Below are 11462 nucleotides of genomic sequence, written 5' to 3'. Positions count from 1 at the left end.
GTTCTTATTCTACTACATTATTATTTCCTCTTACAAACAAACTTTAACGGTCTCGGTCCCAACAAGCTCTAACTTGTACATGTTATCTATCTATCCCATCAACTTGCATCCATTACACCCAGCAACCTTACGACGACTTACATTGGAATCTTCTCGGTGGCACCATAGGCGCAAGGTGGCTTAACCGTTGGAAGAATTGTTGGCACTCAAACCTATCAGCTGCTATGACTGCCTTGTCTTTTTAATCAACCGAAAGTCATTCTGAACGCCTTCGGCGCAATAGAGGAGTCACAATTGTCACGAGCAGAAGATTATTTTTTGCTGGAAATCAGAATTTCTACTATAAAACCAACTCGATTTCCCGAAGCAGCTTAAATCAAACTCAACTCGCAAAACACTCACAACACTCGCAACACTCACAACACTCGCAACACTTACAACACTCGCAACACTTACAACACTTACAACACTTACAACACTCGCAACACTCGCAACACTCGCAACACTCGCAACACTCGCAACACTTACAACACTCACACAACACTCACAACAATGGCAAATTCAGTGCTCACAGCAACCTATGAGGGTTATATCAGGGACACCGCCGATGCTCTCAGAATCTTCGAGGCTTGCTTGACTGGCAGCCTTACACACACCGCTCGACGACCACACGATCGGGAACGCTCAACCCTGATTACAAGCGGGAATGTCTTCGTTTACGAAGAAGGGTCTTCCGGGATCAAGCGCTGGACCGACGGTGTGAATTGGAGCCCAAGCCGAATCTTGGGCAACTTCCTGGTGTATCGGGAGATGAACCAACCCTTTTCACCAGGAGAAAAGAAGCGGGCCTCCAAGAAGCCCAAGAAGCAGGCTGGGGTGGCCAAGGCCTACGATCACCGACCACAGGCCACCCGTTTCTCCAGCATGCCCAACGACCCTGCTGGTGTTTGTGCAGGTGGTGATGGTGGTGCCGGGGACGAAGACCGAGACCTCGTTGGGTCACTCACTGACTCCTACGACTTCAAACCTAATAGTCTCATCAAGAAGACTATTAGTATCACGCACAATGGTATTCCTCACCACCTCGTGAGCTACTATACTGTCGATGACGTGAGGTCTGGGCGTCTTGTAAGGCCTTCAGATCACGAATTTTTTGGGCGTGTCCAACCTCGGATGGAGCTCATGTCGGGACAGAACTTCAGGGTCCCACTAGAGGATGGGGGGGATGAAGAGTCACGTGGTGTCATGTCTCACGGACAACAAGTGATGCCCTATCCCTGCAACGACTACCAGATCTTCCAGCATGCGTATGGAAATGCTGCTGCCCCCCGAACAGGGCAGTTTACTTACGGGCCCCCCCAAAATGGCACCTATGCCCCAGTCTCGGTCCCTGCTACCCATGCCATCCAAAATGGCACATATGCCCCTGTCTCTGTCCCTGCTACCCCTGCCCTCCAAAATGGCACCTATCTCCCCGTCCCTGCCCCCCAGAATGGTTCCTACTACAACCTCCACCAAAACGTCCACCAAAACGTCCACCAAAACCCCGCCTATCCTTGGTATCACGCCCAATTACAATGAGCTAGGGTGAGGGGAAATTCTTTTTAATTAGTTCTGTTAGAGTTGAAATAGCACTGTTAGGAAATACCAGCAGCAGCTACTTTATAAACAAAAACCCCATTCAATTTGAAAAGATATGCAAGTTTAACAGTGAAAACATTACTATTATATTTTTATAATTAAAAACTACTGCTACTACTACTATAGTACTAGAATGGTAGGTTAGGTTATAAGTTTTCGCCAGCTCCCGACAGTTTGGAGACTGGGCAGATCTAGTTAGCATACAGACAGGGTTTAATTTTTTTGAATTCAGACGGTAAAGAGTTTCTTTAATTGAAGAAGGAATACCAATGGAATGGTTCACTCAAACCTTTTGACATGTCGTCCTCTTCCATCCTTTGTTTATCTCTTTTTTTCCTCTTCTTCTTCTTCTTCTTCTTCTCATTCCCCTCCTCCTCTCGCCTCCTCTCGGCCGCAATGACCCATGCGATTCAGCCACCACATCCATCAGCATCATCATCATCATTATCAAATGGGGCGTGCTTCCCCATGCTATCCCCTTGTGAGGGGAGAGGAGAAGCGAGGAGGAGGTGTGTGGAGTTGGGAAATTGAAGAGACACCTACCGAAACGGTACTCTCTCTCTTTCGATCCAGACTATACCAGACCAGGCAGGGTCAGGTATTCTAGGCGAGCGTAAGGCAAGGCAAGTGTGCGGGCAAAGAGGTCAGCTAAGGTACGTCCATTAACAGCTCAAGGAGAAACCCTTCCCCCGTCCGGAACCCCGCGCACGGCCGAAACTTCCGACGCCGGCGACTCCTAACCCCCCCGACGGCAACACTTTCTCGGGTTAGTATACAGCACTACCACCTAACGCACATTGCAGACAAGGCAGGGTGGTGGTGGTATTTTTTTTCTTCTTCTTTTTTCTAATTGGTATTTCTGCTCCTGTCCATTCATTGCGTGTGTGTGTATGTGTCTGTGTCCGTGTTCTTATTGCTGTTACTATGTATATTGCTATTCTTTTTCGATAGTCTCCTTGTTGTGTCGGGCCTCGAGCCTCTTGTGCATAAATGTCCAATGTTGTTGCATCCATATAGCAATGATGTGGCCAGACAAGCGTCAGAGGGTGAGACTGACTGCTTGCAGACACAATGATGGACTCACTCCAGCGCAAGCGTTTGTTATTTTCGGTATAGTACAGCCATTTGCTAGCAAGCAATCTTCCGGCTTCAATTTTCCCGTCCGATTTGTTTGGCAACTAGGTACCAAGCAGTTGGATCTGTCTACACTCCCAGTATCGTCCAAGTTACATGCGGATACAGAGTACTAGCCTCTACTATACAGGATTCAACGTTGCTAGTTTTTTTTAATTCTGGAATATCATCAGGCTAGCAACACAAAGACAAGACGAGGAGACAAGCTACAAGGAACAAGGATGAGAAAAACAGGTCTGTGCCTGCGGAATATGCGTCACACCTCGAGCGTTGAGGGCTTAATACAGGTTTCGCAAAAATAAAAAGTGTTGCCATTTATTTCAGTTGGTTTATTACTTGTTACGGCATCAAATTCGACTGCCATAACAGTATTGTATCGCATCACATCGAATCAGGTTCCAAGCACGTGCCTAAGACGACATCTCCTTAGGTAGAGCAAGGAAGATGCCCAAACCTTAGTGAAGATCATTTAAGGGTCTCCCGTCTTACACGGCTTGTCCGTCGGGTCGGTAAGGGGGATGTTGTACTGCACAGGCACACGCGCACTCCGCGTCAAATACGTTTGTACGAATGGTATCAATCGTAATTACGGCACAGAAGACATGCCTCCCATCGCTTGCTGTTCCATGTTTTGCCAATGTCAGTCTGTGCTTTGCAGTGTGTATGTATTATCGACGGATATGTACAGTACACCGGATAGGTATCTAGTGTACCTACGGATACTGCAGAATTGAACTAAAATAAAAAAGCCAAGATCAACAAGCAAGTGCCAGTGCCGACTAAAAAAGAAGGGGTGTTGAACAAAAGGTCCTCTCTCTCTTCTGATTTCCCCATTGTACAAAAGCTTGGACTTGAACCTGGGACTTGGGACTTGGACTTGGACTTGGAGCCCAAGCCCCCCCCTCCCCCCCCCAATCTTTCCCATCTAAAAACGGCTATACGATGTAATTACCTATTGCAGGACCAGGAGTTGTGTAGGAACATGCCGTCCGCCGTCGTAGCGCAGTCAGTGTACAGTAGTTCGTCACTGGCAGCAGCCCCGGTGCATGTAATTAGTTTAGTCTCATCCATCCATCCATAGCCCGCCCGTTATTCTCCTCGATCTTGTTCACTTGTCTACTACTGGTTACTCTTGGAGTTGGTGGTGCGCTCGTTGATCCTTGCCTTTAGCAGGTCCTGTTCTTGTCCGTCTCGATGAGCTCGTCTCATGTCGCCTCGCCTCGCCGTTAGCTCCAACTTGCGGTACCTCATCCTGCCGCGCGTCAATTGAGTTCAGCGGTACTGTACGGACATATCCTTGTCTCCAAGTTGACGGCTACTAGTAATGTATGGACGGATATCATGGCATCCATGATATTACTGGTATGTCATATCCCCTTGTGTGAGAGGCTAGGTACGGTATTGTGCGCGCGCTGGTGTTGAACCGTGCTGCAAACTGATTACCATATGGGTTCAGTGTATGCGCCAGGATGATGAATTGATTCCACAGACAATCAGTATCGTAATGAGTGTGGAGTGTGGTTGCGATATCTCCCCGGACCGACAGCCCAGCTCAGCCCAGTTTATTAAGGCACTTGTGTTGATCAGGTCCCTGGTCTGGTTATGAGCATGGATCTTCTGCCCTGTCCTGCCCTGCCCTGCCGCCCTGCCCTGCCCTGCGAGGGGGGAAGAAACCGCAACCGTTGACAAAACAAGTCGACATGGTTGTCGAAAAAAGGGAAGCGCAAAAATAAATAAAAAATGAATGATGAAAACGAACAAGGTCAAGGTCATGGTCCACGCTGTTGACATGGTCATTGACATGGTATTCAGTAACCTTCGGCACTGGTTTTTGTGCCCGTCTTTCATGGGTCCTAGCACTGACTCCACTCCACCAGTTCCTCTATCCAGGCACCTTCTACCGCACTATGATTTGATGCTGCACCTGCCGTTCTGCAGGCCATATCTTGCCTTGTCCCGTCATTGGGCACATGTTCCTTCTGGGCTGTCACACTCCATCACCCCCTGCTCGATGTCGCTTCGCTTCCATCCTTCCCTTCCCTTGCCTTCCCTTCCCATTCATTCATTCATTCCCTTGTCTCGTCTTGTTTGAGACGACTGAAGCGAACAACAAGTGCAAAAAGTGGGAGAGCCGAACAAGGCGGCACTTCAGCCTCCCCATTGGGTGGGTGGGATTCTCCAATTGGCTTTTGTAATCGTGTGTCATAGCCAATACCCTAAGCCCGCCAAGTACCGAGCTACAGCGTCTTTGTCCCTTGTATTTGCATTGCAAAGTGCAAACAGAGCGAGGACATTCCCCCAAACCCCAAAACCATACCCTGTTCACGGCCGGCTTTTGAAGGCCCTGAATTAATAGCAACAATTTACGGATACAGAGACATACCTATCGTCTCCCACCGACCTATGTACTGGGTATGGGTCCATGGTCCGTCGTTCACTACCTATAACGTGGTAGTTGGTATCCTGGTATATTGAACTGCAACCATGAATCGCATCCCATCGCATCCCATCTCTATCCCGTCAACACCGATGCCACTATCTTCACATTACGTACCCTTTCAATCTCCTAGCAATGCCGCTTGCATGGTATCTGCATCCATAGCCGTATCATCTTCGCTAATGAACCATTCACATTTTCCGAAATCGTTCCGAAACTTGGATCTGCTGCCATGAGATGCAGATACACAGAGCCTAGCCGGCAACAATCACACGCAGAACTGCAATAACGATTCAAGACAGTATCATGATTCCATACCTAAAGGACAGGGTTATCGCCAACAACTGCCGTTCTCAGCATTATCGTCTTCTTTTTCATTCTCGACCCTCTTCTAGCCCCCAGAGATGTCTGCACGTGCGCGCAATGTAACAGCGCACTCTCCGCCATCACTCCTGCATACTGTAAAACCATGGCTCTTCGTCCTCGCGGTAGCGTCGTCCTGGTTGTTGCATTGGAATTGGGACTGTGCCCTCCAACACCATCTCCATGTCCACCTCCACGTCCACGTCCGCGTCCGCGTCCGTGTTTTCAAGATGATCTTTTTGTTTTTGTTGTTGCTGTTCCAATTTCGATTGCTTTTGCCTCTCGACGTGATCTTGTTGGCTCGTATCACGTCCCTTGTCCGGCTGCCTCAGTGTCTTCCCCGTCTGCACTAATGACCGTGCCTGTGTCTGCGTCTGCGCCTGAGCAATTGTCTCTGCCGCCGCCTTGGCCTTGGTACTGGCGCTAGCACCCTCACTGAAGCTGGCAGAGACAGTGCTACTGTTTTTACAGGTGCCAACTCGCACTACAACACCGCTCTCCCAATTCCGACAGCTCATCTTGGGCTGTCCCGTCGCTCGGTCCTTGACAATGCGGCCCCTGTTTGGTACAAAGCACCCACAAACGTCAGCATTAGATTCCTATGATCGTCGCCGTTTCGTGCCAGTGCTTCTTAAAACACCCTCAACAGGCAGCTAATTGCGCACTAGACTACAGATGCACGACCGCACCATTGCAGCGACCGTTGATGCTCGCTTCTTGCCTTGTTGTCTCAAGTCTCCCCATGTCTTACAGAAAAGAGGGGCATGACAGGGGGGCAGTTCCCAGGCAGTGGTAGTTGGGGTCTCACTCACCATGCGCTCTCTGACAGATTTGCACTACCGACGTAGACCCAGCCCAGAGACTTATTTGCCGTTTTCGGGTCCCTTTGGGTACTAGCGGACCCCTGGTCGTGTCCCCGCGGCTCCCGTCGCGTTTGCGGACGCGTTTGCAATTGACTTTGGTTTTGACTTCCCGCTTCCGTCTGTGATACTAAGATCATCTTGCTGTGCATCAGGAGCCCATGTCTGGTGTTGACACAGTCCCGCACGAGCTCAGTGGGGAAGGTTGGTGAGCGCCACCATTTGGGCTGCACACAGATGGTGCCCGCAGCCTGCGTCAGCGCCCTCAGAGGTTAGCGTTGACTAAGTCATTTCGTTTGGTCTGGTTTTTATCACATGTGAGGATTCTCCAGTTATTCGAGATCTGCAATGACAGACACTCTAATAACCTTGCACACTTACATTACGCCCACCTCGACTCCTGGTTACCGTCTCGTTTGTCGGGAAATATATTCGGAAACGGTCCTTTAGCTTGCCTTGCCATGGATTGGACGCCTTATTTTTTCCTGCTGCGCCCGCTCGACCTGTTCTCGACTTGAATTCGGCCAGGCCATCATCTCCTGCAAATCGTCACTCATCAGACCACATGATTACAATTCTGTAACACTTATGGGGTAAAGCTGTCATAGGGGGTTGGGTCGCACAGTATCGATATCTACTTACCTCGACATGCGTTGTAGATTGCGCCCACTAGGTCGTAGTTGAGAGATCCAAGAGAGGCGCACTGGGGTAATGGTTCACCTATGGTTAGATTCAATGCTCTCTGGACTAGCTTGCGGTTTTGATGGCACCCACAACGAAATCGACCTCTACTGGGTCGTCAGTGGCCAGTCCAAGGGAAGCCACGCTGGCGCCCAGCCCACTGTATCCTAGAGAACGTAAGCTATGGTTGCATGAAAATCATTAAAAACATGCACGTTCACTAACCTATCCGCTTCAATTCGTCTCCTTGGTGTCCGCCTGGGCTAGAAGTCGGTATCAGCGCATTGATTCGCACATGCGGGTCCAGACATGATCATCATCAGGTCATGATCCAAGTTCCAAGTCCTGGTGGGCTTACATGGTGTACACGAAGCCAAGGTGCTTTGTTTGCGAGAAGTCGTAGTTGGTGAGACTGTTCACCATGGTCTCGCCAACACCAGTTGCCGACAGGAATCGGCCAAGCTCGGTGCTGAATGGGGTTGGCCGATGAGTCGCGGAGCCATCTAGTCGAGGGAGATCAATCAGAAAGACCATCTATGCAATTCATTAGCGAATTCTCATCCTCGACGCCCTCAAAAGCGCCTCGATTCGACGACCAACGTTCTCCATGACACCGGTCTCGCCCCAATCATAAGGGACCAGATTGGCTGACGGGACCACAACTCGAAGATAGTCGGGGTACTTTAGCAGCTGGAGCTTGGAATGCATCGCCCCAGGCCCATTCATTGCCGGAAAGACGAACTTGATGCCTGGCGGCGCATTGGATCGCATCTCTGATTTCTGTGGCAGGTTTCATCAGCCTCCGGGTTTTGCCCAATTCGAGTTGGGGACTTTAGCAAGGGACATCCCGAACGAGTCGGGTTCGATGATTGATACACACCTGGGCCTCGCTGTCGGCAAATGCCAGCAGGAGCAACTTGGTCTTTCTCAAGTCGAACTTGGATACGAGCCATTCGTCGTCCCATTGATACGAGCTTAGGAGAGCAAGCTCTAGCTTGTCCTTCTGAAAGACCTCCTCGATCTTGATGTCTTCTGGCGTTCGAGGGTACCCATACGCCCATGTCCTTTTGATGGCGCCCTTGGGGTAAGGCAGCAATGTCGTCGGCAGAGAACCAGCTACGGTTCGGGGGGGTTCGACACATGGCGTCACTCTCTTTGGCGGCGGGACTTCTGTAACATCTTCATCTGTTGGTGAGCGACGCCGCTTGGCTAACCTCTGCAACCTTTCCTCTTCCATCTTCTTGCGATCGAGCGAGAGCAAACTGAGGCCTGCCCCGCCCGAACCATCCCCATTCCGGCGGGATGTCGAGGTCGAGGCGCACGGGATCTGCGAACTTTCCTCGTCTTGGAGCTCTTGTTCCTGAAGCGAAAGGGCAATAGCATAACGCAACGCCTCGTCTTCGTCCATATCACTCCCCACTTCGAAGGGATCTTGGCGAGACCCAGCCATTCTGGTCCTTATGGCTGCAGCGGTTTCAGGGCAAGATTCCGGCAAGATCGACTGAGTTTCGGGCGGGCGACGGTTAAGAAAGTGATTTTTTTCTAAATATGAAAGGTTCACGGTTTAGCAAACGTCTTGTTTCTTGGATGTCGTTAAGTTGAGACCAGGCGTCTTAAGTCAGTTATCCCTGTCGATAACCCCTGCTTCTAGGACAAAGGCGACGCGGGGTCACGTGGGACCGCGCTACTAAGTCCGATTTACCTAGCGGCGGCGCGCCTACTAAGGCACCTTAGGTAGCACCCCAATGAGTGAATGTAAGGACCAGGAAATGCCAGCCACCGAATACCTACTAAGGTAGTGAGCATCCATTCTGTAATGCTTTCCCGAGACTATCCATATCCTGTGCAATTTTTTATCAAAGTACCTCGTTCTAATCAAGCGGCCTGGTCACGGTCTAATGACTCGGGAAAATAGGATGACGTCTATCAAAAGCCGTGGCTTTTCAAAATCGATCCAGGAGTGACACGCATCACGCCACGCCCTCCGGCTTGGAAGTACCTGCACACAGCCACGGTGACACAGGAATTGAATACCCCGCGCAGGAGGCAAGGAACAAGGGCGTATTATTGGATATGCCACGACGTGGTCAACCCCCAATTGAGATATGCCCACTCTATGATAAGGCCCAATGCAGTTTCTCGGTCATTTACAGCGAGGCAACATCTGTTCTCAAGTCAATATAATCACGTAGAAAGAGGCAAATAATATACTATCACAAGACCTCCTGTGGCTTCCAACAAAGAAATGTGTTCAAGCCTCAATGCAACCCTTTCAATTCTTTAGTTTCGTGTTCAATAAACCTTCTGGAATTAGGTAATTAGACGTTCCAGTTCATCTAATCACGTGGTGAGCAGTTCCCAAACTTGGAGTTGTAACCAATGTAAATGTCAAGGTAATGCACGACTATGGCGCGTTTGTAAAAGAAAGATAACAGCAATATTAGCCATGGTGATCCAAGATTGTAGAAAAACTATTGTATATTAGATAATGGTGCATTGTTAAAGCGTGAGTTATGCAAATGATACAGTTTCACTTTTGCTGGCTTTTTCATTACTGACATGCACATGGCTTCAAAGCAACAGATAATCGTGGGGGTTTACTGCATTGCCAGTAACAACAGATAGACTGTATATTTAATTTTTCTCAAATACAACACTAATTAATATTCTCTCCAAACATACTCGCCTCTTTGTCAGCGAGAGTGCAGTATCATAATGTTCTACAACCTCGATGCAGTTCCAAGTCCAGTACTCCGATGGTATAGGGTAGGATTCATGCCAGATCGCCGACGTTTCCCCGCCATACCCCAGCCCGAAGCTTGACTTTCGTCACTCAAACCATCTCAACATTTAACACAATCGACACCCCTAGCTTCCGGAGTAACGCATTGTTGCTCTCTGGGAGGCATGATCATCGAATCTTGACATGCGCGAGTTTATGGACTATGTCCACAGCGCTTTCTACGAAGCTACAGGATGGAATCGTGACAACTCATACGCAGCACTAAATGTGACGAGTGATGGTAAGACCCTGGCATCGATTCCAGCTCTGAGCTCTGTACTGACAACATAATGTGTAGCGCTTCTAAACTTCCAGACCCCTCTAGGACTACGACTCACACTATCTTCCCTTGCGAGTACCAATTTTGCGACATCGTACCAGCTCGGCTCAGTAGGAATCGTTGATGGATCTATCTCGTACCTTTTCTCATCAGTCCCGCTTCGACTCCTCTTGACACCACAGTCGGAAACTGTCAACCTGCCAGAGCTTCTACGCTCATACAAACCCCTCGCCGAACTTCCTTACCGAACGAACCCGCTCCTCCAAACGTCCAAAGACAAGCCGGAATCGTCTCTTCTGTACGGCCGACTTTACCTACCGCAGGCCCTGCTTGAAGCTCTGGTGGTCAAGCGATTGTCGCCTGCACTCCAGGTCCAGCTCAGTGCTGTTTCTGCACAGCACCTTAAGAACGGTGGCACAGTACTGGGACTGGCGCAATATGACGTGGGTAAGTACGCGCTCGAAGGTCTGGCGTCCTCAGATGGAGGACTGCTCGGCTTCAGGGGCGTGTATAATTTCGGCGGTGATGCCGAGAAGCCGGAGAACCAAGCCCCTGTAGAAAGTGATAGGGAAAGAGTCTACGGGCGATTCAGCACTGGTGGAGAAATCTATTACGGCACGTTGAATAAGTCGGGAGGAATCAGCGTGGGAACACGATTCGCGACGTTGCCCATGCATAAGGGTACACCCTTATCCGCGACATTGACACTGAATCCCCTCATGGGCAATATCAGTGCAAGCTATGCCGTAGTGGCTGGTAGGCATTGCAGTCTTGCCACTAGGATGGAGTTCAACGCATTCAGCTACGAAAGCACTTGGGCTATCGGCATGGAGCTCTGGCGGAAGCCATTCACACGGCTGGTCGTTGACGATGAAACGAAGGTCGATGACAAAGTAGTTGTCGACGATACTCCGGAAGAGAAACGGCCAAAGGAACGCAGCTTCCAAGCTAAGTTGGAATGGCGCCTGGACGATCCTGAACCAGTTGTTGCCAAGCCATCGCTGCCTCCTCCTCCACCCCCGAAAGAAGAATCTGAACCAGAAAAGCCTGGAGAGGAGAGATATGCCGGAGTGCTCAAAACCCGGATGGACCAGAACATGCGAATAGGGGTACTGTGGGAAGGGCGGGTCAAATCACTTCTGTTCAGCTTGGGTAGTGGCATCGACCTGAGGAAGCTTGACAAGCCTTTCCGGACGCTTGGATTAGAAATTCAGTTTTCATCATAAGGCTGTGGTGTACAGCAGGACGTTGCTGCTACAGTCGGGCCGTGGGATCATGATAGGC

General features: G+C 49.9%; 4 protein-coding genes across 4 annotated transcripts; 3 read left to right on the top strand and 1 right to left on the bottom strand.

Moving 5' to 3' along the window:
• Window positions 1-552: 552 nt before the first annotated feature.
• FGSG_12164 (uncharacterized protein) lies at window positions 553-1581 on the top strand (the record flags this gene model as incomplete). Its single annotated transcript, XM_011320233.1, has 1 exon — window positions 553-1581. The coding sequence occupies one exon, from the start codon at window positions 553-555 to the stop codon at window positions 1579-1581; it is 1029 nt and encodes a 342-aa protein (XP_011318535.1).
• Window positions 1582-1938: 357 nt separating this feature from the next.
• On the top strand, window positions 1939-2891 carry FGSG_12163 (uncharacterized protein; the record flags this gene model as incomplete). Its single annotated transcript, XM_011320232.1, has 4 exons — window positions 1939-2150; window positions 2311-2407; window positions 2445-2529; window positions 2659-2891. The coding sequence occupies 4 exons, from the start codon at window positions 1939-1941 to the stop codon at window positions 2889-2891; spliced, it is 627 nt and encodes a 208-aa protein (XP_011318534.1).
• A 2767-nt stretch (window positions 2892-5658) lies between these two features.
• Window positions 5659-8566, bottom strand: FGSG_02591 (uncharacterized protein; the record flags this gene model as incomplete). The annotated part of the gene is made up of 7 exons (XM_011320231.1): window positions 5659-6034; window positions 6388-6686; window positions 6817-6974; window positions 7342-7379; window positions 7475-7650; window positions 7717-7896; window positions 7997-8566. 7 exons carry the CDS (start codon window positions 8564-8566, stop codon window positions 5659-5661), a joined length of 1797 nt encoding a protein of 598 aa, XP_011318533.1.
• Window positions 8567-9831: 1265 nt separating this feature from the next.
• Window positions 9832-11404, top strand: FGSG_02590 (uncharacterized protein; the record flags this gene model as incomplete). The annotated part of the gene is made up of 3 exons (XM_011320230.1): window positions 9832-9875; window positions 10072-10139; window positions 10197-11404. The coding sequence occupies 3 exons, from the start codon at window positions 9832-9834 to the stop codon at window positions 11402-11404; spliced, it is 1320 nt and encodes a 439-aa protein (XP_011318532.1).
• Between the last annotated feature and the right edge of the window lie 58 nt (window positions 11405-11462).

This window comes from Fusarium graminearum, chromosome 1, assembly GCF_000240135.3.
Source record: "Fusarium graminearum PH-1 chromosome 1, whole genome shotgun sequence".
NCBI lineage: Eukaryota > Fungi > Ascomycota > Sordariomycetes > Hypocreales > Nectriaceae > Fusarium > Fusarium graminearum.
Note: the sequence above shows the minus strand (reverse complement) of the source record. Positions and strands in the feature narration are given on the sequence as shown.